At 37.0% G+C, this 26,449-nt stretch overlaps 1 protein-coding gene across 8 annotated transcripts in view; it reads left to right on the top strand.

Annotated features, from left to right (window-relative positions):
* The window catches only part of DACH1 (dachshund family transcription factor 1), a 365,083-nt gene that overhangs the window by 311,952 nt on the left and 26,682 nt on the right, over positions 1 to 26,449 (top strand). For 4 of the 8 annotated variants that reach the window (XM_065055430.1, XM_065055384.1, XM_065055394.1 and 1 more), the window contains 5 exons: positions 1,974 to 2,125; positions 10,745 to 10,892; positions 15,494 to 15,637; positions 16,179 to 16,247; positions 20,223 to 20,289. In XM_065055430.1, coding sequence (XP_064911502.1) covers positions 1,974 to 2,125; positions 10,745 to 10,892; positions 15,494 to 15,637; positions 16,179 to 16,247; positions 20,223 to 20,245 — 536 coding nt within the window. In that variant the 3' untranslated portion in view covers positions 20,246 to 20,289. The remainder of the gene's footprint in view (positions 1 to 1,973; positions 2,126 to 10,744; positions 10,893 to 15,493; positions 15,638 to 16,178; positions 16,248 to 20,222; positions 20,290 to 26,449) is intronic. The other 4 variants (XM_065055411.1, XM_065055365.1, XM_065055373.1 and 1 more) reach the window with 1 other exon arrangement.

The following is a 26,449-nucleotide window of genomic DNA, read 5'->3' as shown; positions in this document are numbered from 1 at the left end:
ATCAGTTCATTTCAGAAAGCTTATCTTGGTTAGCTTTTGAATTATGACTTTATGAGAAAGCTGTAATGGGAGCACAGATTGTGAAAAATAGGGGACATGTATGTCTTACTCCTTGTGTAGGCTATTCTCAGCCTGAGCCACAGTGAAGTAGGAAGAACAGCTTCCATGGTAGGACTGATCTCTCCAAAAGTAGATCTTTCCACCTGAGCTTGTCAGTGTAGGCTCATCTTACACTCAGCAGACACTTCGGAGAAAGATTTGTCTCCTTCTGCAGTAGATGCTTGTGATAGTTCAGGTGGGTTAGTACCTTAAGCTGGTGTCTGCTTCTCTCCAGTGGCTGTAGAAAGAGACAAGTTGGAGCAGCCCAGAAGCAGATGTCCAAATGCCTGTTTGGGTGTTTCTGTGTGTGGGGACATATTGGGTGAAGCTTTTACTTTTGCACTGTAAATACTGGCCAGCATAACAGAGCTGGTGAGGAGATGGGGCAAGAAGTCTGCACATGTTTGCTGGAGGTCACTTCCTTCTGGAATAACGGTGGATGGGAACTGCTGGAATGAACTGGGACTCGGAGCCGTGATTTTCTGGTCCCAGGGTCATCAAAGCTTACACTCTAACCCTTTGTTGCAGCAGATTTCAATTTTCTTGGTCCTAGAATATGTTCACTTTGGAAAATACTGTAATCCAGTCAAAGAGAGCTCTTTTTAGGCAACTAGGATCAGAACTTTCTTATAATATAATTTCTAATGTGCGTGATAGGATAAATAAATAGAACTGTTATTGAAACAATAATTACATAAAGTGCAGAAAGAAAGAGAAGCTAAAATACCCCAAAACATATGTATCTCATAACGACCAAAGCCCAAATGGAAAAGAGCAAGTCTGACAAACTTTTCTGTAGTCAAATAGCTGTGCAGACATCTGCATAATACCAAGGGTACATTCTGATGTCCTTGTATTTTATTGAGATACATCAATATGTGTCAGCTAATGGCTGAGCCCTTGGTAAGAAGAGTATGTATAGATAGATATATCTATATATATGTATAGATAGTTTTCCTTTTGAAGAATTCAGATTAACATCTGATGCAAAGAAATTGACCTAAATTTCTCTATCATATCAACAGTAGTCTAAAAATATTTCAAGAAGTAAAAAAAAAAAAAAGAGGGTATTGAAGTTTCTAATTTTTTTTCTTGCACTTTCTAATCTGTTCACAGATTATCTGTGAAACTTTAATCTTAGAAGTCTTCAAGCTGAGGGAGTTTTTTTTCCCGTGGTGATGTCAGAACTGATCAGATCTGATTGTTACATAGATCCCACTAAGGAGTTTAGCACTAATTGTTGGAAGATGTCCGTGCTTAAAAAAATTAGGCCAGTGATTGTAACCATGCTGCTAATTTCATGTATTGTTCAGAGTATGTTTCAATTCTGGGAATCAGGTGTACTTTCTTGATTAAAAATGCATTGAGGAACTGTAGTTTTTCTTGGTGTTGCAGAATCTTCTGAGCTGTAAGTGAAACCATTAAGAGCGGGAAGGGTTAATTGTATGGGAAGCCTTGTTTTCAAATACTTCTCGTATACAAAATATATGCCATGCTAGAAAATATTCTATTGTCAATCCAAATAGAACACAAACTAAAATGAGATAATTGGGAAGGTGCCCATAAAGTCAGCCTGAATATATTATCACAAGTATATGTGAGATAATATTTGTTTTAAAAAGATTCTATGGCACTGTAAACTCAGTCTCATTAGAGACTGCATTTAAAAGGCTTATAAAGTTACTCATTAATGTTATCTTGTTGTATCTCCACAGCTTTTTCATTAAAGAAAATTCAGCAGAAAGCATTTTCTCCTGATAGCAGGAACCAATTTGCAATAAATGTTCTGGAAACCACTAGGGAAGCCATTACTGAGGTCTAATAAAAACAGACAAGCGTAACTTGTTCTATATTTTTGTTTCAATCACATACAGATGAGACCCCGCTCTCCACACCAACCGCAAGAGACAGCCTTGACAAACTTTCTCTAACTGGGCATGGGCAACCACTACCTCCGGGTTTTCCATCTCCTTTTCTATTCCCTGATGGATTGTCCTCCATAGAGACCCTTCTGACTAACATCCAGGTAGGCCTTTCTGTAGATCAGCTTAAAGGGATGGAGAGGAGCCAGTTGCAGATTTGTCTAAATTAATACAACCATTCTAGCTTAATCAGTTCATAAGATTATTTGGATCAACTAATTTACTGAAACTTTCTAGTAATTTAGGCTTTAAAGGAACCACAGCAAACAAATGAATTGAGAAGCTGTCAGATATAGTACATAAATATACACATTGTATATTAAGCCACATCAAAGAATTCGATGAAAATTACATTGGTGTGTTTAACAACATTTGTCTTAAATGCTCTTTTTATTACAGGCTAATGAAATGTATCTTACTGTTTAACTTTATCTCATTTACTAAGCAGAGAAACATTTCTTTAATAAATAGTTATTTTAAATTGCTGGAGTGCCAAGGTGGAAATGATATTTAAAGCTATTTGAAATGTGTCTCCCATAAAAGCATTCACAAAAAGCACGTCTTTTATAAGTAAGCTCATTTCACTTAAATAACTGTCTTCAAAGAATAGACTTCAAAGGGTATTACCAAATTTTCTGCAGATTTCCTATTCGGTAGTCACTATGTCTATTGTGTGCACAATACGGCCTGATTCAAATATTATTTAAGGTATACACTAGCATGTAGCTTGAATCCAAGATGTTAGAGTTTCCCATTAGAATGAAATTTTTTGTGCACAAATTCAGTGATCATGTGTTCCCCAGATGCAACTTTTGCAACAATAGGATTGGATCTTGTTTGCAGAAGCAAAATAATGCAGCCATGTTGTTCTCATTCCAGATAAGCCTCATCTTTGTGGCTACTAGCATCTGATGTATTTGTCGCAATATTTTTCCCTGCTCATTCCTGCAAATGCATAAGATGAATTGCATTCTATTCAGAATAGGCTGTAATTGAATAAGGCCAAATCCTGCTCACTTTACTTTCTTAAGGAATCTCGTCAGTTTGTGGCACTTCAGACTTGTTTTATGAAAAGTATATTATCCATTCATTGGTGATAGTGTGAGATCTAATAATGAAAAAATACTGCTGTTTAAGAATTAAGTATTGCTTTATCTGCCTAATCTGAAAGAACATATTTGTGATTGCTTTTGTGGTTCCAAGACTTAGGATCTTAAATATTTAAATAATAAACCAAAGTAATTTAGCAACAGTTAACATTCTTTTGACCAATCTGCTACAATATGAAAAGAATGAATTTTTTCTAAAGGAAAAAATACTGTTAGCAAAATATGTAATGTTTTAGCCGTGCGTGCATGTACAGGAAAGTTCTTAGTAATTTTTTTGACAAATGTGTGCACTCAATGTCTCTAGACAGCAACCTAATGAGCAAAGCATTCAGCATCAACAGGTTAGCTAATCTTGTGATTGAATATGAGAGTGGTGCACTACTTCAGGATAAATGACCAGGATTAATTTGCCAAGAATTCATTCAGTTTTTTTTTACAGAAAATGTGAATGTGAAATTTAGTCATAGCTTTTTTAAATTTCTTTTAAATAAAAAACCTCTAATCTTATCTGGGGTGAAGAGCTAAAATAAAATGTAACATTGTGAAGAAACCAGAGACTTTTATGCCTTTTCCAATTGCGCTTTTTTACCTACTGCTGCTCACCTTGAGTTTCCACATCATGGCAAAATCACAGTTCAGGGTAAACAGGTGTGACAGAAATCCTTTTCGATTTTTTCAGTATGTCCCCACCTTGCATTACATGATTTCCACAGGTCTCTGGGAACCCTTTCATATGCCATCAAGGCATTTCCTACTACCCCCGTAGATTTAATTTCTATTAGGACTACATTAGAAAAACACTTTCTACACAAGTTAAGTATTCTCTTTACAACAGTAGGGTCTATTACAATAACCTATGAACAATAGTGGCAGTTTCTGTAATCAATGCCATTTAAAATGGTTTCCATACTTAGTGATTATTGCAATGAGAGTGGGCCACCCCAGGCCCATAAATGAGTTAGATACTGTGATACTGATACTTTCCGAACTCAGTTACATGTATTGGACTAAAAGTTACTCATTAAAGGGATTTGTAGAAAGAGGAAACTCTTTACTATGGTCACCGCTTGGAGTATCATTTGTGACTTTACTAAGAACTGCAAAAGCGCTACCTGAGAAGGACTCTTGTCACTGGATAAATTCCTGTTTGCTCTCCTTTGGTCCAGATGGATTTTACATCCATTTCAGTTACAGAGGTGTGAATTCAAAGTGGATCCTTCACCATTCTCATGTTGCAGGTGTGCTAGGAGTGGAGCAGATCTAGCTTTCTAGAAAATATCATCTGGCCTACAGTCTGTTCCCTGCTGCCTGTACTAAGGTGCTTTTGCAACAGAAAATAGCAGCAATCTAGCCAAGGGATAGATGAGTGGTCTTGGTAAACGCTGTTCTTTTTTTCCCCAGGGTCATGCATGATGAAAATGCGGATGTGTCCTTTCACAGAAAGGGTATATGTCTGCTTGTGAAATGCAAGTGTACATCTTTGTTAGGTCATGGGACTGGGGTGCACGCACGGCCTGCCACGTGTAGTGTTGGAGGTTGCCTGTGTTTTAGGGGTACGATAGTCATGTGAACACATAGGCAAAGAGCTGCACCAGTGTGCACAGACGTGATGGTAGATACCTGTGCTGTGATCCACATGTGTGTATTCAGTTGTGTGAGGTGCAGAATCCAAAGGATCTGTATAATACACACCATAATAATGGGTGCCTCCAGAAGAAGTTGTAGAGTCTGCCCTGGTTTAGAATAGAATGGGATTAGGCTGCTATATGGGCACTAGGAGCTTTAACCTTGTCTTTTGTCAGGGCAAAGAGGACCCTAAAATTTGCCATGGGTGGCAGGGCTTTTGGGTATGTGAGCAAAAGTGTCTAAACATTTTGATATTTGAAAACAAAATGTGCTGAAAGCCTTGCAGGTGCTGAGGAGCTTAGGTGATGGAATTTGGGGCCTAACTCTACTTCCATCTCAGAAGCCTGACTCTTCCTTTAGAACTGGCCACTAAGCAGAAGTGAGTCTGTGTCTTCCATCCATACTAAATGGATAGCCCCTAATCACTAATTTGTAATTTAAGGCAAATGTTAGACAAGCCTATTTGCCATCGCTGTCACCAGGGGCTGCTAGTTAGGTTTATTTCCTTCTGTATATCATGTCTATGTTTTTCTTACTTCCCCATAAATACTTATTGAAACAAAAATACAACATTTAATTATTTGTATATTTAAAGAGGATGCAATAACAATATACAGTACCCAGAAAAAACAATGTTTATTTCTTGCTGGGGACTGCTGAAATGCAAATAATAAACTGTAACAAAATACAATTAAGCAAATACACACATAAAATAAAGAAATGAGATCAGGGACATATTTTCTTATTCAGACGTATATCTGCACATCTAAAAAGAAGGGAAAATAAATTTCCCCAGAGAGCTTAGATTAAATGATATATCTGTTCCTTCCCAATGTAGATTTGTTGATTTCTTCCAGATTAAATACTGGCAGCCTGTGTGCAGCTGCAGGGAGGTTGGAGGGTGATGGAAGGTGGGTCACAGCAAAATGCTGTGTGGATGGTAGTGAGAAGGCTAAAGATGTTTTCTGTATCCCTCTCGTAAGTTCACCTTTTTGAATCATGGCCCAATTATGCCAAAGTATGTTACAGCCACAGCCTTTCATGATACTGCAGTATTCTTGGATAATAGTGATGTTATTTTAAGCTTTTAGAATCTGAATTTTTAGTGTCCCTGAGCTGAGTTTCCATTAGTATCTAAGGGATGAATTAGTTGCACCCTGACAGCGATATTTCTCTGTCAAAACTGTATTGTATTGATGCAGTCTTGTTGCTAAGTATTTTAAAAGAGATATGTAAAATAAGTTGCAAGTATCCCATTGATATTAATAAAAGAAATGCATGATTACAAACTAAATTCCCCTAAGAAAACAAAGCCAACTACTGCCTTTATTGCTGTGCGTCTCCTGCACTGTTACCATCTATGATTAAATGCACAAGAGGAAAATACTGCAAACACTGGATAAAGTAAAAATCACAGTTTTACTTCTTGTTGTTTTATTTATCTTCTGCTGAAATTCAGAGAAAGGTTACATTTTTCATAGAAAATGTTAATGGAAGAACATGATTTATACTTGTGCAGTATGCCTTTACCTGTGATGGAGATACTTAACCTGAGATATTACAAAAATGTCTTTCTGGAGTCCTCTGTAGAGATAGTCAAACTGTCTTACTCTACCTTGCTTATCTTACCAAGTCAGTAGTCAGTTACAAGTAGCAAATATTAAAAAATTTATATATGAAGTGAACTAAAAATGTATATGTATGTGTATATATTTGCAAGCCTTTCACTAGACAGTTTTAGTAATGAGAGCATGCAATTTATATGTAATTTCCTGGTCAAAAGAGAAGCAATGTTATTTGAAAGTGTTTTCACCAAGAGTAGCTGATATTGCAAAAGGAAGCCCCTGAGCTACAATTCTCTGTCAGCTGAGAGGTTTTACTAGGAAAGGTTCACTGTGTGCATACCTTGTTCTTCTAGTTTTCCCTTTTCACTCACTGCAGGTGATCGTTGGAAACAGGACATAATCCTCTACATAGACCACTGGTCTAGCTCATCAGGGCATTTTGATGTCACATATAACTGTAGATAACTAAATTGTCTTAGGTGGAACACACTGTAGATGTAGATAGAAAGAGAAAGAGCTTCTATATACCTTCCCCTCCACTGCTTTCAATTTAGGAAACACATTATTTGCATTTTTATAAAAGAAAGATGGGTAATACTAACTTTAAGGCTGAGTTGAGATTTGATATATGTTTAATTTCTGTAGGATCAGTAGCCTGCCCTAACATGATAGTGTTTTCAGATACATCGGAGAATAGGAAGAAACATCAGCCATATATCAACTTAACTTTTTTGAGGGGAGAATTCATCAGTGGAAAATATTAAAACAAGTGCCCTAAAGTAAATAAACTAAATCAGAATGATCTGTAAATGTCCAGCAGAAAAATGTCGATTTCTGATGTGATGTTGAAATTAAAAGAAATTATTGACAGTGACACCGAGGGGAAGAATAGCATGCCATGTTTGAAGCCTGGCTCCAAATAGAGCCATACTGTATTAAAAACAAATCTGGAACCTGAGCATGTTCACTACAATTATCGCTATCCAGCCTCCATAACATCTGACCTTCCCTAAAGGGAAATATTTTCTTTTTGTTAATGTCCTGTGTTGCACTGCATTTCCCATTGTCATTGGCAGCATATTGATTTAATATCAGGTTAGAGGATTAGCCATAGCAAATACAAGCTGGACATACTGTATTTTGTATAATCTTTCACAGCTGATCCCCTGGGAGAATTAATAGAATTTCATGCAACTCTGAAATTGCTATTCCTGTTCCAAGGGGCACTGATGATTTTTAGATGCTGTACTTTTTAGTTTTCTCACCCCTTCTGCATTGAATACAGGGAGATATTGAATGTTTCCAGTATTTTAACATTAGAGCTGTCATTGGCAACAACAGCACTTTTGCATATGCATCAGTTTGGCTCTAGTGCAGGTTTTTTTTCACATTGGACGCCTACTGATGTGCACTGATTTAACTTCTAAAAATGAAACTTAATTTTGTGTAGCTCATAAGTAGTCCCTAGTGGGTCTTGGCTCCAAAAAGCTAATATTTTTCAAACATAATCAGCAGCAATAGGTAATGTATTACCCTTAGCTACGTTAGCAGCAAGTATAAAAAAAGGAAGGCTGGGGGAGGAAGTGTGGTGTAGAAATTCAATAGAAAACGTAATATGCTTTTAGCAGCTTCGTACTTCGCAGCAATTCTTAATATAAAATTACACACAACAGTGTTACACTCTAGCATTATTCTCTATATTTATTCATAATGATTGTTTCATATTTAAAGAACACCAAAATATTGTGTTTTGTCAGCCAAGGACAATAATAGTTTAATAGTAATTTATTTTAAACTGCTACTGATAATACAACCAATCAACACATTAAGTGGTGCCAACATTGGCGTCTTGCTAAATAATCTCTAGGCTTTGCACTGAGAGTACATCTTTCAAAGATAAGTCAACAAGAGCAATCAGAGCAGAAAATTAGAATTTGGTATCTTAGAATTAAAATACAGCTAAACTAAAGTTTTAATTGGGGTGATCTAAAAGGGCACTTGATGTAATGATCTCTTTCATTTGTTACTAATTGTTTGTTCCTGATGAAGAAGAAACATGTACATGAATGTAGTTGAATTGAGTAAAGATGGCAGTTGCTTTAGCAGCTCGATTTATTGTTAAACAAGATGGATTGTAAGAATTTGGGAGGAGAGTGTTTGCAGCTTTAAACTTACTTGACACTTTTCATCAACAAATACTTCTCATGTAATTTCACTTGATCTGTTTTATTAACGATTTGGATGAATCCCATGAATTGGAGATTAAAATATTCTGGAGTTGAAGGTTAGGCCCAAAGCAAGTATTGATAAAAAACTCCTACTTCAATTCCTTACTATTTCAAATGCATCCTACATAGAAACACAGTTTATGATGGTTGTAAATGTAGGAGAATATGGTGGGGGAAGGGAACAGAATTCAGGTGAACATAATATTCTTAAAAAATAGATTGGAAAGGCTTTACAGGTATTTTGAATTGTATTTTACTTTGCATATGTCTGCAGAGCTTTATATTTAGCTTTATGTGGTTTCCTTTAGTAGCCATTCAGATTTAACATTCAACACAGAATACCTTTGCATTTTAGCTATTTTAGAATAGCATTTGATCTTTTTAAAGAAAACTTATAAAACTTTGAACGTATTTGTGAGCACATTTGCTGTGTTACCATTGTTAGATACTTTCAAATGTGGTTCTGTACTTATGTAGTGTATATAATTTCGGTGACCATCTGGGTCTTGCAGTTGGAAGGTGTTGAGTTCCTTCAGCTCCTGTGGACTTTAATAGACCAAGGTGTAATAGAGCTGCAAAGCATTAAGCTCCAAAGGAGACAACACTTGAGGCAAGAATTTAGTTAAGAATTAGGATGGACAGTCCTGAAAATAACAGGCTCTGAAAACAGACTTAGAAGAGGAATTTGAAGGACACAAATTTCAAAGCAGGCATTGACATTGGGAAGACTCAGTGAGATAAATGGACAGACTAACACTCATTAAAAATACTTTTTCCCTTTCTCAGGTATCATCACGCTGGCTTCTTTTTTCATTCCTTTTTGGAGATATTTCAAACAATTTTAGTGAAAAAACGTGCAGCCCAGAATGCAGTTCAGGAAGTGTGCCTGCGGGGTGAGGAAGCTTACCTGGGAGTTGGCGGACATGGTTTCATGTCTGTAATGTGGTTGTTCTGAAACCATGTTGAGTGTGAACTTTTTCTCCGTTGGCTGAATGCTTCCCTAGCAGAGCTATTGGGGAGTACTCTTCAGTCTCTCTTGCTGGCATTGTTTTGCTTTGTATCAGTAATTAAATCTCTGTTGGGTCAAATTATCTCTACAGTTAAGTTGTCAGGAGACTTGCCTAAGATACAGAAGAGTTAGGTTTGTGTCCATGGAGGTTCGCATATGCATATCCATGCTTAATTATCTACTCTATTATGATAGCGTCAGGAGGAGAGATTCAGGTGTAAACCTAAAAGCCTGATGGCCAGGCTTCTGGAAAATGGAAAAGGAAATCTTTCCTCTTTCCATGTTAATTTATTTCAATTCTGTTTCTCCTCCTCTTTTTCATACCATATCTCAGTGTTCTGACTATCTAGTTATGTGCTGTGCTATGATCTTCAGTTTCCTTGCAGAAAAGAAATAATTGTGAATTTGAAATTCTCAAGAGAGGCTTAGAAAAGGCTGAATCATTATTTCCTGATACAATAACAACAAAAAAAAGGTAGAGTTTATTTCAGCCATCCCAGGTCAAGGCACTGAGAGATGACTGTGTTTTTCTATCTGCTGTGACATAATTTTACAAGGTCAGGGAATGGACTTTTTAAAATAGAGATATCTTCCTGCTTTGTGACTGTCCTCCGCTTAGCATCCTAATAACCCTATCTTCTTTGGAAGCTCTATGAAATATGAAAATATTTGAAAATAATAATAATATTTAACAACAATAAGGAGTGAAATGACAAGCCTTTAAAAGAGCCTTTTCCCCTTTGATAGTTTTCTTTAGCTTGAGTTTTGCTAGAGATGGAATTTACTATTCTGTGGCTGATGTGATTGTGAGATTGCCAATTCCTTTTCAGCAGGGCAGCTTTTTGTTTTGGTCACAGGCAAGTACTGGATGGAGGCCTGTCTCTCTTATTTCTTACAAACAATAAACTTGTCGGTATTACTTTTTCACAGCAGTTATATGCACTGGCAAAGGTGAGTTTGCATTTCCTGGGAAGACTTGACTCCTGGCTTTTTACAGATTTTTGCCCACTTGTTAAAATTAATTCCAGTAAAACATTGCTGTGGATAATTGAGAGGATTTCACCCATTAGCAGAATTGTTTCATTTGTAAAATCTCACTTGACTGATTGAGGAAAAATAACAAGTTATTTATTATATCTGCTGTTCTAATATTTTTCAAACATTATTCAACTTTATCTTTGAACAGGGTTTACTAAAGGTTGCTATAGACAATGCCAGAGCTCAAGAGAAGCAGGTCCAACTGGAAAAAACAGAGCTGAAGATGGAGCTCTTCAGGGAACGAGAACTGAGGGAAACACTTGAAAAACAGTTGGCTGTGGAGCAGAAGAACAGAGGTATCATAATTAAGCAGACATAAACACCTTGTAATTTATTTCCTTAGGAAACCTAATTTTTTTATCAAACACCTGTGTTCGATCAAAACTTTTTCCCTTTACCTGATGTTATGTCCAGGCCAACTGCAATACAGGAAGTTTTACAACCTGCCTGATTCTGCATAGGATCTTTGTAAGATTTAAAACAAGGACCTTGCTTTTTCTCAAGGTTTTTCTTGAATATTACTTATTACATCAGTAATACACAACACAATTATAAATATCATAGGTGCTGTTATGGACTTGGGCAGGTTGTGATCATTATGAAAAACTATAGCTACTTAATACAAAGGCAATTTATAGCAAATTTAAGAATATGCAAGGTTTTAGGAACTTTTGTAGTTGTGTGTGCTAGGGTCATATATTGCATATTTAGGCAAACTGTATGTGATAAATATAAAGAGAATAGTAATAGCTAAGCCTTTCATAATGCATAGTATATCACACGTTTGCACAAAGAACAGTTAAGATTCTTCCTGATGAGGCAGTAGCATTAGTAGCATTTCAAACATTAATATCAACCCATTGTAAAGCATACACGTATAAAATATTTTTAAATCATTTCATTGATAGTAAAGGTAAGGCAGTTTACAGTGATTTACATTAACTATTTGCATTTTGAGCATGTTCCCATCCTTCTTTATAGGTCCATTTTTCAGTATACATGTGTCTTGCCCTTTCATAGTGTCTAATTACTTTGCAAGGGACAGTTAACCTCTGGGGCTCACTTGCTGTTCAACACAGACCATGACAAGTCAGATATGTATTTTTGCGGAACTAGAGTTATAACTCTCTTTTTGACCAGTTTAATTTTCTGAGAACCAGCTAAACAGGGAATCCCAAGAACACTTGGATTCACAACCAATGTAATTATACCTTTAACTAACATGCTAGCAGTAAGTACACAATCTAATCCTGTTATGTGCCTTGACCCATTAAAGGGTAGGACTGTCACATCATTAATTTCATTTTTTAAACTTTGAGAATACATTTTTAAAGACAAGTACTATTAACAATTATCACGGGTGTGCAATGAATCATCCCTTTGCCCACAACGGGCCTAGTTTGCTCAGTACAATTGCACTACTTACACTTTTAAAGTAGTTTTGTAAAAGAGCTCAGATTTTCTTCACATTCTTCTATCTCTGTCTCACAACTGCTCAAATATATATATATTCCTTTTCAGAATTAGGTGATCACATGCACAACAGAAAAGGTTGAGGGGACCCATCTGACCTTACTTGAGTTTTGCTATCTAAAAGTTTAGCACCTTATTTAGGTTAATATAAATTCCCTTTCTGGTCAATGAAGAAATAGATTCATATATTCTTCTCTCAGACAGGTAGGTGGGGTCAATTACACTATGAAGACTTTTTTCTCTTCCCTTTAACTGTGGAAGGAATATAGTTGGCTAGGCTGGACTAGACCCACATGTTTTGAACAGTTAACATTAAGCAAAATGAATTTCACTCCAAGCTGTTTGTCAGGAAGGAGCATGCAATAGTCCCTTATTTTGTTCAGGATGCTGAAATAATTGACAATGTTATTTTCGGCATGATGCATTATGAACTTTTTTATATGTGTCCCTCTAATGATGGTATTGCAGTGGTAAAAGACTCAGACCAAAGAGGAATGGATTTGAACACTTAATGGTGGTATGCAGCAAAGCAAATATAATGAGGATGACTATCTCTGCTAGTGGATACTTCTGCACAAAAGAAAGTAATGGATTATTCTTTAAAATGAACAGATCCAAGTAGGAGAGAAAAAAAATAAGGGCAGACTGTAATGATTGTGAGAATTTATTCTTCAATTAAAGGTAGAAAAATAAATAGGTTTTACCTACTATTAATTTTCCAGATAGCAAGTGTCATGTCTTAAAGATTCACATGTCTTAATGTCTTAAGAGATACCATCTGAAAAAACTGAAATACACTTAAAAGCTCCAGCATGAATGGCTGTCACTGTTTCCCATACAGGTCAAAACCCATTAGGTGGATGGGATCTTCAGCATTAGGCAACATCTATCTTTTGCTCATCATGTTAACACAAGTCAAATATCTTTTTCTTTAGTGGCTGCATCTGAATATTTGTGCCATTTTTTGGAACATTAAATTCACTGCTGCTGCTGTATGTTCCACAGAGCTGCTTATTTACTCTACTGTTTCCTTCTTTCTTTGTAAATATTCCAATTAGTGATTCCTAAGGCTGTAGGATGTGTCTCATCAACTGGTGAAAGTAGGATAATATCTCTTCTGTGAGCAGCTACACAGTAAGGGTTTGCTAATTCTGGCTCTGACTGCTGTAGTCACATCTACAATGTGTCAGCCATGATGACATTTTAATTCAGAAAGCAACATATGTTTCCTTCTCATTTATTGCAATCACTTGCAAAGTACTTACAATGAAAACATAAAAACCATGCAATGATTCAAAATGTATTTAGTTTAGCCTTTGTGTAGATGCTAGATGTTCTTTGATAGTACAAGCTAACTACCCTGTAAAGTAGTTGGTTCTGTGCAAAATGAGAAAGAACCAAAATTCCAGAGTCTTGGATGTAAATTATGTAGCTATTCCAACTACAAGATATGTGCTTATATTCATTTTGTGCCTGTACAGTTCTGTATAGCAACACGAAATATCCAAGTTCCTCCAAAAAGTGGTTATTCTTACCATACACGCTAAATAGTAAAAACAATGATAGTTTCCTTTAAAAGTTCTGTTATTTGCATTTTTGCCTTTTCTGAAAGATACCACCATCACAGACTACTGGAAATGGGGAATATAAACTGGTGGAAGTATATTTTTATGTTTTCCAGCATTCATCCCTAGGATGAATCTCACTCACCAGAGGAGTGAGATACAGTGCTAGATAGATCTTAGCTGTCAAACCTAGTATCACCTAGTATCTGGTTTTGGTAAGGATAATTGTTTTAGTGTGTGTAAAGGATTCTTTACTTGGTAGTTTAGTAGATAATTTTTTACTTAGTGTCAAAATAACAGATTCTTCAGGAAAGGGTTGTCCAGGAAGATAAGCTTCTTGCATGCACATCCCGAAAACCCTAAATGTGCTATGTAAGAATAGTTGGGATGTGGTGCGGGAGATAACAATATGCTCTACGAGTTTTATGATTTCTTAGAGGCTCACTTTGGCTTTCATTAAATAGAAAAATTGGTTCACATTATACTTTTCCGTCAGGAATGTGACCTGTAATATGTTCCTGAAGCTAGTGATCATGCAAGTCTTACTTTTGTGGTTGTAAGTCAGTGGTCACCTAGAAAATAGTGATGAAGTTTCATCCTGATCTTACAATCCTTTTACTTGTAGAATTCAAACGGAAAAGGTACAAGGAAAACATTTTTCTACAGTGGAGCCTTCTGATGCTTAATTTTAAAATAGTCCTTCCTTTCCTAATATTTTTCCTCACATTAGACAAAGCAAAGTAATCTTTTCTTGGCTGAGGGATCCAGCAGCACCATAAAGGTTTTGCTACCAAAAAAAAAAAAAAAAAAAGGGAAAAGACAAAGGGGAATGAGGATAAGAAATAAAAATGAGGAAGAGACCAGGACCAAGTGATGGGATAGTTTGCAGGAAGCAGTAGCTTGGAGGAGAGTTATAGAATCATAGAATGTCCTGAGTTGGAAGGGACCCACAAGGATCATTGACTCGAGCTTCTGTTCCTGCACGTGACAACCCCACAGTTCACACCATGTGTCTGAGCGTGTTGTCCAGTCTCTTCTTGAACACTGTCAGGCTTGGGGCTGTGACACCTCCCTGGGGAGCCTGTTCCAGTGCTCCACCACCCTCTGGGTGAAGAACCTTTTCCTAATGTCCAACCTAAACCTCCCCAGCACATTTTCCTGCCATTCCCTTGGGTTCTGTCATTGGTCACCAGAGAAAAGAGATCAACACCTGCCCTCCTCTTCCCCTTGTGAGGAAGCCATTGACCACAATGAGGTCTCCCCTCAGTCTCCTCCAGGCTGAACAAACCAAGTGACTTTGGAAAGTTCAGGGCTGTTCCCTTGGGCATGAGGACCACAGCAGGGTGGGGGCTGAGACCCTCCTGCAGCCCAGGCACCCCGGCAGCCTGATTTTCCTCTTGTGGGAGAGAAGCTTCAGGCAGGCAGGCAAGAACTTCGTCACTGTGTGTGCACTAACCTTGTGCTATGAACAATAATGAAATGGTGGACTTAAATCCAGAAAAAACATGTAACCTCCAGAAACAGAGGCACGTCTACATCAGATGATGCAAAAAGTATATTTCGTTGCTGGTTCCAAGGTTTTCTGATTTGTACACTCACTGATTCTCACTGTTTGTTAAAAAAATTACATGCTATAGCTGAATATCAGGTATAGTTTTCAATACCATGGTGTAGAACAGTAGCTCTTAAAACATCACAGTGTGATACCAGCAGACTTCCAGTAGTTTAAATCGCTATTGTATAATTAATCAGTTTACATGAACTGTTGCAGTTGTAGCTTTCCTCGGGACTCTTAATAGGTAATCATTTAGCCAAGTTTCGGATCTGAATTTGAGTACATATTTTTTTCTTTTTCGTAGCAATAATTCAGAAAAGGCTAAAGAAGGAAAAGAAGGCAAAGAGGAAATTGCAGGAAGCACTTGAATTTGAGACTAAACGACGGGAGCAAGCCGAACAGACACTGAAACAGGCAGCTTCAACAGATAGTCTCAGAGTCCTAAATGGTAAGAAACCAGTTTTTTGCCTCTGTGTCATTAACTTCCATTTAAGTGCCAAAAGAAGCTTGTTATATTGAATATTTATAACATGATGGGAGAAAAAAAAAATCTCTTTTCTTTCGTGCATTCCAGTGGTGTCTTTCTCTTTATTGTTTTTTATTGTTGTTGGTTTTGTAGGTTTTTTTTTTTGGTTGGTTGGTTTGGTTTGGTTTTTTGTTTGTTTGTTTGTTTGTTTTTACTTTATATAGTATGTGCAAATAAACTCACTGGAGAGAATGTTCAAACTAGGACAATTTTATATTATTAACTTGAGAAGTCAATTTTTTTTCTGCTTTTTCTCCTCCCCCCCCTTTATGCTTGGAAAATCTATTGCTCATTAATCTTCCCAGTCTAACAAAAAATTGTCCTGGCCTCCAGTCATTGTTCAACATTAAAAAAACTGACAAAGGTTGATTGTATTGTAATTCAGCATTGGAGTAACAGGTTGTAAAAAGGGCTATAAGAATCAAATGAAATATGTGTCAGTCTTACCTTTCTGTGTTTCTAGACTCTCTGACCCCAGAGATAGAAGCTGACCGCAGCGGGGGCAGAACAGATGCTGAAAGGACAATACAAGGTAGGAATTTGCAAAAGGCTATAAATCTAGATCTTGCTATATGAGTTTTTCCTCAGCTTTAGACTGCTATTCAAGCATGTAGCCTACCATCTGGGCCACATCAAAACAAGTTCAAACAAGGTCAAGTTCATCTTGCTTGTTTATAAGAGAGAATACATTCTGTGCTGATAGATTTTCTTTAAATTAATAGGTCATTTCTGTTTATACAGAGCAATTAAAGTAGAATAATTAATTTAAAACAATATTGGGTTGAATCTCAGACATGCTGAATGCAGTTTTTTGAATATACATAGTTAGATTTAAGATAACAATGTTTTTAAAGGTATATTTGAAACATTTTGAGCCTTTTAACTATACAAATGGCTAAACCTAATGGTTAACATTCAAGGCATGATGAGAATTTCGTAGCTAATATTCAGTGGCAGTTACAGAAAGGTATGTTTCAATAAGCTACTTCAAGCATTAGCGATAAATAATCTGTTTATTCCCTTCTTGGATTTTTCATTTACCATATCCCATTATTTATCTTTTAATAAAACAAATCTGCTGAGTAAATTTATATATGAAATACTAAAGAGAGCCATATTACTTCCCCTGTGAATCTAAATATATATATATATGTGTGCATATATATATATATATATATATATATTGCAAACACCAAGACATTAGTAAATAGCAAGTTTTTAAGGTGGTATTTATGTTATAATATCTTCTCCAGTCAACAGGCTAAATCTACCTACATGAATATTCAACAGTAAAAATAGCATTTGTTTTCAATTGTAAATGAAGGTGCATTTTTCAGAGGCAAGCCTAAAATGATTAGCTCCAGTAATCACTCTCAATTGCCTTTATTTTGCATTTCGAAGTCAATCATTTTAACAGTATCATTTGACATCTTCTATGTGTTATTTAATCACTTCTTCTAACTCCTTAAGAGTTGTTACTGGTGTTCCACAAGGAGGCTGTAACAACAGAATTAAAAGTTAACAAGCTTTTAATGTATTGAGCATATAAACAAATACGAAAGAGGCAATAAGTTCTTACGCAGGACAGACACATGTATATAAACAAAAACATTTAGATTTAAAGCAAGTTATGTCTGCAAAGTCAATAACTCAGAAGCTGGAGTATGCCAGATTAAATGTTGCCTGGGAAATGGGTACATGTTATGAGGTTTGTTTTTCCCAAATCCTACTTTGCTTCCCATAAAATGTATGCCTTATTCAAAGCACCATTTAATGTAATTCATTCAGTAAGAATCCAGTCATTATGTTGTTTTGTTATAATTCCAGTCATTTGGGGTTTTTTTTTTGGTGCAAAGGTAGGCTTCTAATTTCTTGGCAGACCTATTCTATTACACTAGTCACTGCAGTATCTGAGCTCTCTGCAAATATTAATTAATTTGTCTTCAGAACATTCCTGCAAGGATATGAAGTTTGGAGTATTCCCATTCGAAAGCTGGGAACTAGAGTCACAGAAAGATTAAGGTGACAAATTGCTTAACTTTCAATTAGCAAGGACCTGTTTTTTTCAGGATACTTTGCATTTTTGGCAAAGTGCATTCAATGCATTTAAAGTCGTTGTTCCTGTTGAATTCCAGTTGAATTCAGGCTGAGATACCAAGCTGGACATTTATAAAATGAGCAACACATAATTACTGAGTATTTTAGAAGTATGTATTCGAAAGGATTTATCCCAAACTACATAGCAAGAGCACTTCAGCTTTTTAACCACAATTATCCATTCGTTTCCATCTATGCTCTGCCTCCTTATGCTCATTTCATATATTTGCATTTCTGTGACAAATGAAATCAAAGAAGCAACACTATCAGTAATGATGACTTTTCCTTGTTTCATCTGTCCAAGGTGGTACAAGGGGAAAAAAAACACCAACAAAACCCACAGACGATTGTTTAATTAAAGACTGGACCATAATATATTCTGATCGTGATATTGGATCACATTGCAAAGGCAACCTTAATTCTGACATTTCCTGTCTCTACTTTGCAGTCTTAACATATAATTAAGATAAGGGGTTTTTTTTAAAGAAAAGGGAAAAGGAAAAAAGAAGCAAGAAAGAGTTGCAATTTCTTATCATTTAATATATTCAGCTTAATTGTCACAGAGCAGTTCAGAACTTTTAGATCTACCACCGTATGTAACCGTACAACACAAATGTAACTGTAGGAGCTTATTGTCTTTGTGGATCAGCTCTTACAGGCTGAGGTGTTTCAGAAATAGTTCAGGAAATAGTTAATGGCAGACAAGTAATGCTGAGTGTCAGGACTGTTTGTGTTCACTTCCAATATTGGAAAGAGGATTCCCTCTCACCATAAACTCCCTTTTGTGTCCTCCTTCCATCTCTGTGTTCCAGGTCTTCCTGGTTTCTTCTTCCTCACTCCAATTCCACCTTTTGTCAATGGCTAACCTCACTCTTTCCTTGCTATACATTACATTGTGTTTATTTTTCCCTAACTCCACATTCCCCTGGCCTTCCCTTTGGAACTAATTTTGATGCCACCCTGATTAATTCCTTAATTACAAGCTCTTTCTCTTCTCAGTGACCCCCAACCTCCTATCGCTGTCTGGTCCAGCCATTTCCAGAGCTGCACTGAGGGTCCCCGTGACCCCTCTCCTGTTGGGTATCACATCTCCCTCTGTGTTTTCTGCTTCCCCTCGCCTCCTCATCGAGCTCCCTGCTGCTTTCAGTTTCATTCTGTTTCTTCTATGTCTGTCTGGATATCAGGGAGGGAAGCACTGAGAGAAAAGCAAAGACGACAATTTCTCTGTCCTTATCTCAATATTTAGCATGGCAATCGTTTGCAGGAATGAGGAGGGAGAGTTGCAGGGAAAGAACTGCTTCATTCCTGCAGCAGCGGGATAAAACATGCTCAGTACAGATGGGATCCTCAGAGAATTTAGCTGCAAAACTCCACACAAGCTTTCCAATGGGTGAAACTGGGATTTTTCTAACGCTTTTTTTTGAAATTTCATTCAGGCAACAAAGACCATGTTTTTTCCAATTTTGCAAGATTTCAGTTACGTCCTTACATTGCATCTGTAAAATATATTTTGTGTACTCTAGTATGCAGTATAGAAGAATTACGATACAGAATATACAATATATTCCATAATAAAGAATATAATGCTGTCTCTTTCGTGTTTCAGGTTCTGGGAAAAAATACTTACTAGGGAAATACTTATGCCTTTCTTATTCCTCTCAAAAATATAGCTGTATCTTGGTATCAAAGCATGTCTGGGGTAATAGTCTCTTTATTGATAATCATTAATTTTTTTTCAACTTACTCTGTTAGCATGCTGTGCACTTCTATAACTAAGCAAACACAAGTAGAAAACCTGCGGCATTCTGTGGGCAAGTCAAATAACTGAAATACTAAGTGTAATTTCAGCATTTAAGAAAATGCTACACAAGGAAATAATAATTAATAGTAAAGATATTATCTATTATAGATAAAAGGATACTTGTCAACTTGGAGTTATATTTAATGCTGATATTTTTAACTGTACTTTTGTGAATAAGGAATAGGACTAATTTAAGTGTAAAGATAATTGCATTTGTCAATAAGTGGGCCATGTTCTGTTCTATTTCTCATCATGTAGCACTCATTCAGATTCACTTTTAGTTCATGTAATCTTTTGTAAAATTGGAGAGATAATAAAAAGAAATTTGAATATGAGACTATAAAAGGAATCAACAGTGGATATTTTAGGGTTGGATTTTTTTAATACTGGGTAGATAACAGTTTGCTAGAATATCTATAAAATACTAACAAATAATCATAAAAAATAACCCAAATGTGGGTCTCATATTACTTACGTATTTTTTAACAGATACAAACAGATACTAAGTTATTAGGAACTGGTGTAGACACTGGTTTTAAATGTTTTCTTTCTTGCTTCTGTTTAAAAAAATAATAAAGCAGATTATCCTCTTCTCCATACATATTGTAGGTTCACTAGATGCCTATGCCTAGCTCCCAATCCGGTTTCCCAAGACCCCCTCATCCCACACAAAAAGGTACCATACAAAGATAATGTTTGACTTTTATATACTGTTTTGTTACCAGACCTCTTACTAAGGACTAGAACAATGACATTTACTGCCACTCTTACTTTCTTATTATCATTGACCTTTTCTTCCCCATCTGGTTACTTACCATGTGTTTGTCTGCCTACATTATTTTTTCTTTTCCTCTTTAAATCCCACATTCCTGATTTTCTGTCTCCCAGTAGTTTCCCTCCCAAGTCCTGCACATTCATCTTCATTCCATTTAATCACCACTCCCTTTACACATTTTCTAAACTCATCTAAAAATTTTCTGTTTCTGCACTGTCTTCCACATTCACCATTCTTTTCATATGGTGTCCTTGTCATATCTTCTGCTTGCCAAATCACTCCCAAATTGTTTTGTGCTTTCCTCCCTAAGCTATCCTGATAAGAACAGGAAGCTTAACCCAGTTTTCTCTCAGGCTGCTTTTTTGTTTGTCTTCTCCCTTTCTTTCCTATTTTTCTAGCAGTTGCCTCAGCCTGTATCTTTTCTACTTTCTTCCAATTCATCTCCAACTTCTACATGCCATCATCCCAGCTTCTTCTGAAAGCAGCTCCATCATTTTCTGCTAGCAGTCTTTTCACCCTGTTCAGTTCCCATGAATTCTCAGGCCTATCATTTTTTTTCCCCAAAGTCTGTGTGTGTTCCAAGAAATGCTTTGCACTTCGCCTGTTTTCAAAGTTTTTCTGTCCTACTCATTTTTTTCAGTCAATTTTTCCTTAACTACGCATTCTACTCTAGCGCAAATTTTGTTCCTTTTTGCCTGTCAATCAAAATTTCATACCTCAGTTCCTTACTCTGCTGCAAATATTTTCTTTGCCTTCTAGCACATTATCAGCCTTTCTCCGAATGAGTCTGTTATCTTGCTCTCCCTGTCCCTTAGCAAAATGAACTTATGATTTCTAAACTCTTTCTCGCCGACTGATTTTTCTTGCCTTTTTCTAGTTCATCACCTCTTCTGTAGGCTCATATTAACAGCGCAGTTAAGTGCAATGCTAAGTGGCCTCAGCTTATGCTTTCCTGATGTAAGAAAAAGGAGCCACTCAGCTACCATGCACATAGAAGCTTCCAGGGCCATTTATCTTTTTCCCTCCCAGAAAGGACAAGGCAGGAAATGGAGATGTTGGGCAGATGCAGGAATAGAGAAAGCAAGCAAGTGCAACTCAAAACACTGAGTGCTTGGTCCTGTCTGAAGTTACTTGTAAGGCCTTTGAAGGCTACTGAGGAAAAGTGAGAAAGAAATTATGATTTAACTTTGCCCATACCAAGAACCTAATGTGTGCATTTTGCTGCCTAGGTACTAGGGGAAAGTTGCCCTGCAGCTGCCCTCCACATCAATAAAAATTGCTTGGATACAACTTCAGTCATTTGCCTGAAAACCTAACCTAAATTGTATTCTGTGTTGGTTTGCAACTTTGTTAACCTATTGTTCAACAAGAAAAATCAGTGTAATAATCTGAGCAAACGATAGTCCTTGATTCTTTTTTGCTATATTTGTGTTTGAAAGATAGCTATCTGAAGGACTTCCACATTGAAAAGAACTTTTGGTGGTTCTGTGAAGCTCGTGCATACAGTTCCATTTCTGATTTATAAATCTTGGACAAAAGCATGTGACATTGTATGATGATATTTCTTATGAGATCAAAAACTTTATTGGAAAAGGCCATTATCAAGGCTGTAAAGTCAAGCTTCCAAAATGAGGAAATGGTAGAATTAAGGTTGTCTTCCGCACCTTTGTTCAACCGTCTTTGTGTATGCATCATGATATAATCTTTAATTATATGATTAGATACTGTATTTTTCACAGTACCCTGTCTCATTCAATGCAGGGGACAAGGAAGTAGTTGAATAAGTGGATATCTATCCAATATTTTCTTTATCTTCAGTGCTCAGTGTGGATTCTCATGCTTTATATAATACCTGGTTTATATATAATACTTTCATCATTAGACATCATGCTTTACAGAAGAGGTATGAATGATTATCTCAATTTCTTTCATATGTTAAATCTTAATTTTGGCATTTCCTAACAGTTGAGTGTTTTGCTTCCCCATTGAGTGATGTCCTTATGCTGTAGGTAACCATATCATGGGGTTTTCTTTTAACAACTAAACTACACACTCAGAAGTTGAGCTGTGAGATGACCTCTGACAACCTTATGGACTTGAATTTTTAGATTCACAGTGATAAAGCTAACAAAGTGACCAATGAACGGTAATATCGTATGAGAAGTGTGGTCTAAGGAATGACCATTATGCCATGAGTGTTTTACAGATGCTTGTTGAGATAAATAAAAACAATCTGGGGATACATTTCATGCTCTTGGGCACTGAATCTCCCTGTAATTTTTTGTGCAACTTCTAAGTGTCTCCATCAACGTTTCTTCCTCATCTCTGGCCTTTGTATCAGTCTTGATATCCATTTCCAAATTTTAGAATCTCTTTCTTGTCTCTCTTTTGTCTTACTTTTCAATGCAAGTTTCTACTTGTATCCAGTCGGAATTCCAGCCTCTAGTTTTAACTATTTACACCTAATATTCATGTTAATCAAGATCCAGACATCCCCAGATACTGGCTCATAACACTCTATCCATATGTCACATCTCCAGTTACTTGTCAAGATTTCTCCCTCTAAGCGGCTTACCTTCTGATGCCTTTACCTGACTTTCTTCCCCTGTTTTCTGTCCTCCAGCTTTCCACCTCAGCCACCGAGTCCTGTTCTTGTCTAGTCAGTCCAAGTCACTCGGTCCTCCAACTTTCAGTCTCAGTTGCTGTCAGCCAACCATTTCTTATTGCTAGCTCCCTTTCAGTGTCTTCCTGTGCCCTGGTTTCTGTGTTTCTATCTGTGTGTTTAACCAGTCTCAGTCACTCCCCCCAGTCACATTTCCTATCTTTATTTCCAATTCCAACTGCATCAGACTTCTTGCCCTAAGTTCTCTAAATTTCAAGTTTTATATGAGTTTGTGTTTGTAGACTTAGATTACTGTTGATTGCTAATCATAGATAGGACACATTTTCAGTGCAAGTCTACTCTCAAATTAACTAATGAATTTTTAAAAATAATTTTCAATATCCTCAAATGACAGGACATCTATTTTTTTTTTTTTTTTACTGGGGACATCAGTTCTCTTTGCAGCACATTGAACAAAATGCCTTTTACAAAATGCCTTTTCTTTAGTCTTTCCAGCATTCATTTTGTCCATGATATTTACTGTTATGACAACTTGAAGTCCATTTTGTTCATTATCCTTCCATAAACTTCCTTCAATAATTGCATCTTTCTTCTAGGGCTTCTATCTCCTACCTTTGCATTTCTGTCTCTTCCTCTCAGTGTCCTGCTTCCTCTTAATCAAAAACAATTCCATCTGCTCCCATCACTCTTCAAAGATGAGGTTATCCATCTGTATAACACCATGTAAACCAACGGTCATATATTCTCTACAGTACTGAGTAAACTGAAGAAAAGCACCTGATGCTTTATATATTCTACTGAGTTTTTTCTTGCCTTTTCTCCCATTAAAACATCTTAGAAATGTTGATACCTATCAACCTGTAAATTCTGCATTTTGATTCAATTGACACTTGCTCATCAGTTATTCTATTTTTATTGCCACTTAGTAAGTACTATGGATTTGTTGTTACTCATTTATATTGCATAGGACTTCTTGCAGAAAGGTGCTTGGGTTTAGTATAGAGCCAGGATCCTCACATTAATTTATCAGGTCGTTTTCAGAATGAAAATACATTTTCACTTTCCCATATGACATTCCTTCTTCTTTGCTGCCCCATTTCAACACTGTTCCAGCTTCCCATATATTATTGCTTTCCCATTTTCCTTCTGCTTCTGTATCAACCTACCCCCATTGACAAATATTACTTCTGAATATCCCAGGTTTTTCTTATTAGGCCACTTCTTCCACCTGCGAGGCAATGTGTGCATTTATGATCTGGAGCTATGTGTCTGCTGGTTGACCAGGTGGTCGACTAGGAGATACAGGCATTCTGAGGGATCAGTGACAAGCTAGGAGATAAGAATTTTCTGCTGGACATCTTGTTGCTGCCTCTTGGCAGCTGGGCAAATCAAACAGTACATGATGCTTCTCAGCAGCTGATGGGCCAAACAAATGGTTTTTCAAGCTGCAAGAGACCCACGGCCCACCTGTTGTGTGGGCCTGTTGTAAAGGTTGAACATTTCAGCAGGGAAAAGAAGTCAGAAGCTGGAAACAAAGCTGTCAGAAGCCTGGAAGGCAAAGGGGTTTTTTTTCTAGATATATTGAATAACTGCCCAAGGAAACATCTGCTACTTAGCTACGCTGTTTATGGAAACAAACAGCTGACTATTCTAGACCTACAGAAATATAAAAAGGTTCTGTGAAGCAGCAAGGACAAAACAGTGGACTGTGTTTTGTGGGAATGAACTTTTCCATGATGTTTAGGCCACTTAGCCTGCTTAGTCCATTAGGACAGGTTAAAAAAAAAAAAAAAAAAAAAAGAAAAAAACAAACCCAAAACCAAACCGAACAAATAAAACCCAACCAACCAAAAAAGAAAACACAAAAAACCCACAACAAACAAACAAAAAGAACCCACACAACCTGCCCCCCCCCCAATAATTTTCATCTAATTTTTCAAGAAAAGGTCTTTTTTTCAGCTTAGTAGTCAACAGTTGGGTCTGTCTACCTTTGTGAAATACCATGTCTTGTGAGACTGTGTCTTTCAGCAATCTGACAGATAGATGTATTTTTCATTTTACCTGTTTGATTATCAGGTTTCTTCCTGAAGTTTTCTGTTTTTAACAGTTCTACAGTTCAGTCAGACAACTAGTTTCATTCTCTACAGCTTTATGACCATGAGCCAGCACTGTGCCCTTGTGGCCAGGAAGACCAGTGCTATCCTGGGGTGTATTAGAAGGGGGATGGTTAGTAGGTCGAGAGAGGTTCTCTTTCCCCTCTACTCTGCCCTGGTGAGACCACATCTGGAATATTGTGTCCAGTTCTGGACCCCTCAGTTCAAGGTACAGGGAACTGCCGGAGAGAATCCAGCGCAGGGCAACAAAGATGATTAAGGGAGTGGAGCATCTCCCATAGGAGGAAAGGCTGAGGGAGCTGGGTCTCTTTAGCTTGGAGAAGAGGAGATTGAGGGGTGACCTAATTAATGTTTACAAATATATAAAGGGTGAGTGTCACAAGGATGGTGCCAGGCTCTTTTCGGTGGCAACGAACAGTAGGACAAGGGATAATGGGTTCAAACTGGAACACAAGAGGTTCCACTTAAATTTGAGAAGAACCTTCTTCTCAGTGAGGGTGACAGACACTGGAACAGGCTGCCCAGGGGGGTCGTGGAATCTCCCTCTCTGCAGACATTCAAAACTCGCCTGAACACCTTCCTGTGTAACTTCATCTAGGTGTTCCTGCTCCGGCAGAGGGATTGGACTAGATGATCTTTTGAGGTCCCTTCCAATCCCTAACATTCTGTGATTCTGTGATTAACTGCAGACGTGAGACAGGACTATCTCTGTAATGTGACTGCCCTCCTTAGGGTTATTCTAGCAGCTCTAGGTAAGAGTAGTGATCTGAGCTGCCAGAAAAGTATGAAAAAGACAACAAAATGGAGCAAAGCTGTCGTAGTGACCCACTAGGGAATGATGTCTGCTGTCTTGTTATTGATCCTTCTCTGCATGCCAGAGTTTATCAAACAAATTGATGCATTGGTGAAAACATATGCACATACGCTGTTCAATTTTACAAGGGGAGTGTATTTTCTGTATTACTCTTCACTTTTGTCTTTCTTATGCTTAAAAAACTATTTTCAGACTTAGTGGTGGTGTTTAAAGGGAGGAAACTGTTAGAAGTTCAGTGTTTAACCCTCAGTGACATTTAGTGGAGCTGCTTTGCTGACTCTCTTTGTTCAGTCCACTCAATTCTATTTTGTTTTTGTTCAGTATTCCTAAAATATGTGCTGGTTAAGCATTGTTCCTATTTGCAGTAGCACATACTTATAAAGCTTCATTTTCCTTCTGATTAGTGCCTTAAACTTCAGCTGCTTTTTGATTGCAGTGTGTAACGCCTTGTATTAATGTCAGGGTTATGCACTTATTATTCATCTGTGCAGTGCTATGCACTTCAATGAA

This window comes from Columba livia, chromosome 1 (assembly GCF_036013475.1).
Source record: "Columba livia isolate bColLiv1 breed racing homer chromosome 1, bColLiv1.pat.W.v2, whole genome shotgun sequence".
Taxonomy (NCBI): domain Eukaryota; kingdom Metazoa; phylum Chordata; class Aves; order Columbiformes; family Columbidae; genus Columba; species Columba livia.
This window is presented reverse-complemented; position numbering and strand designations above follow the sequence as displayed.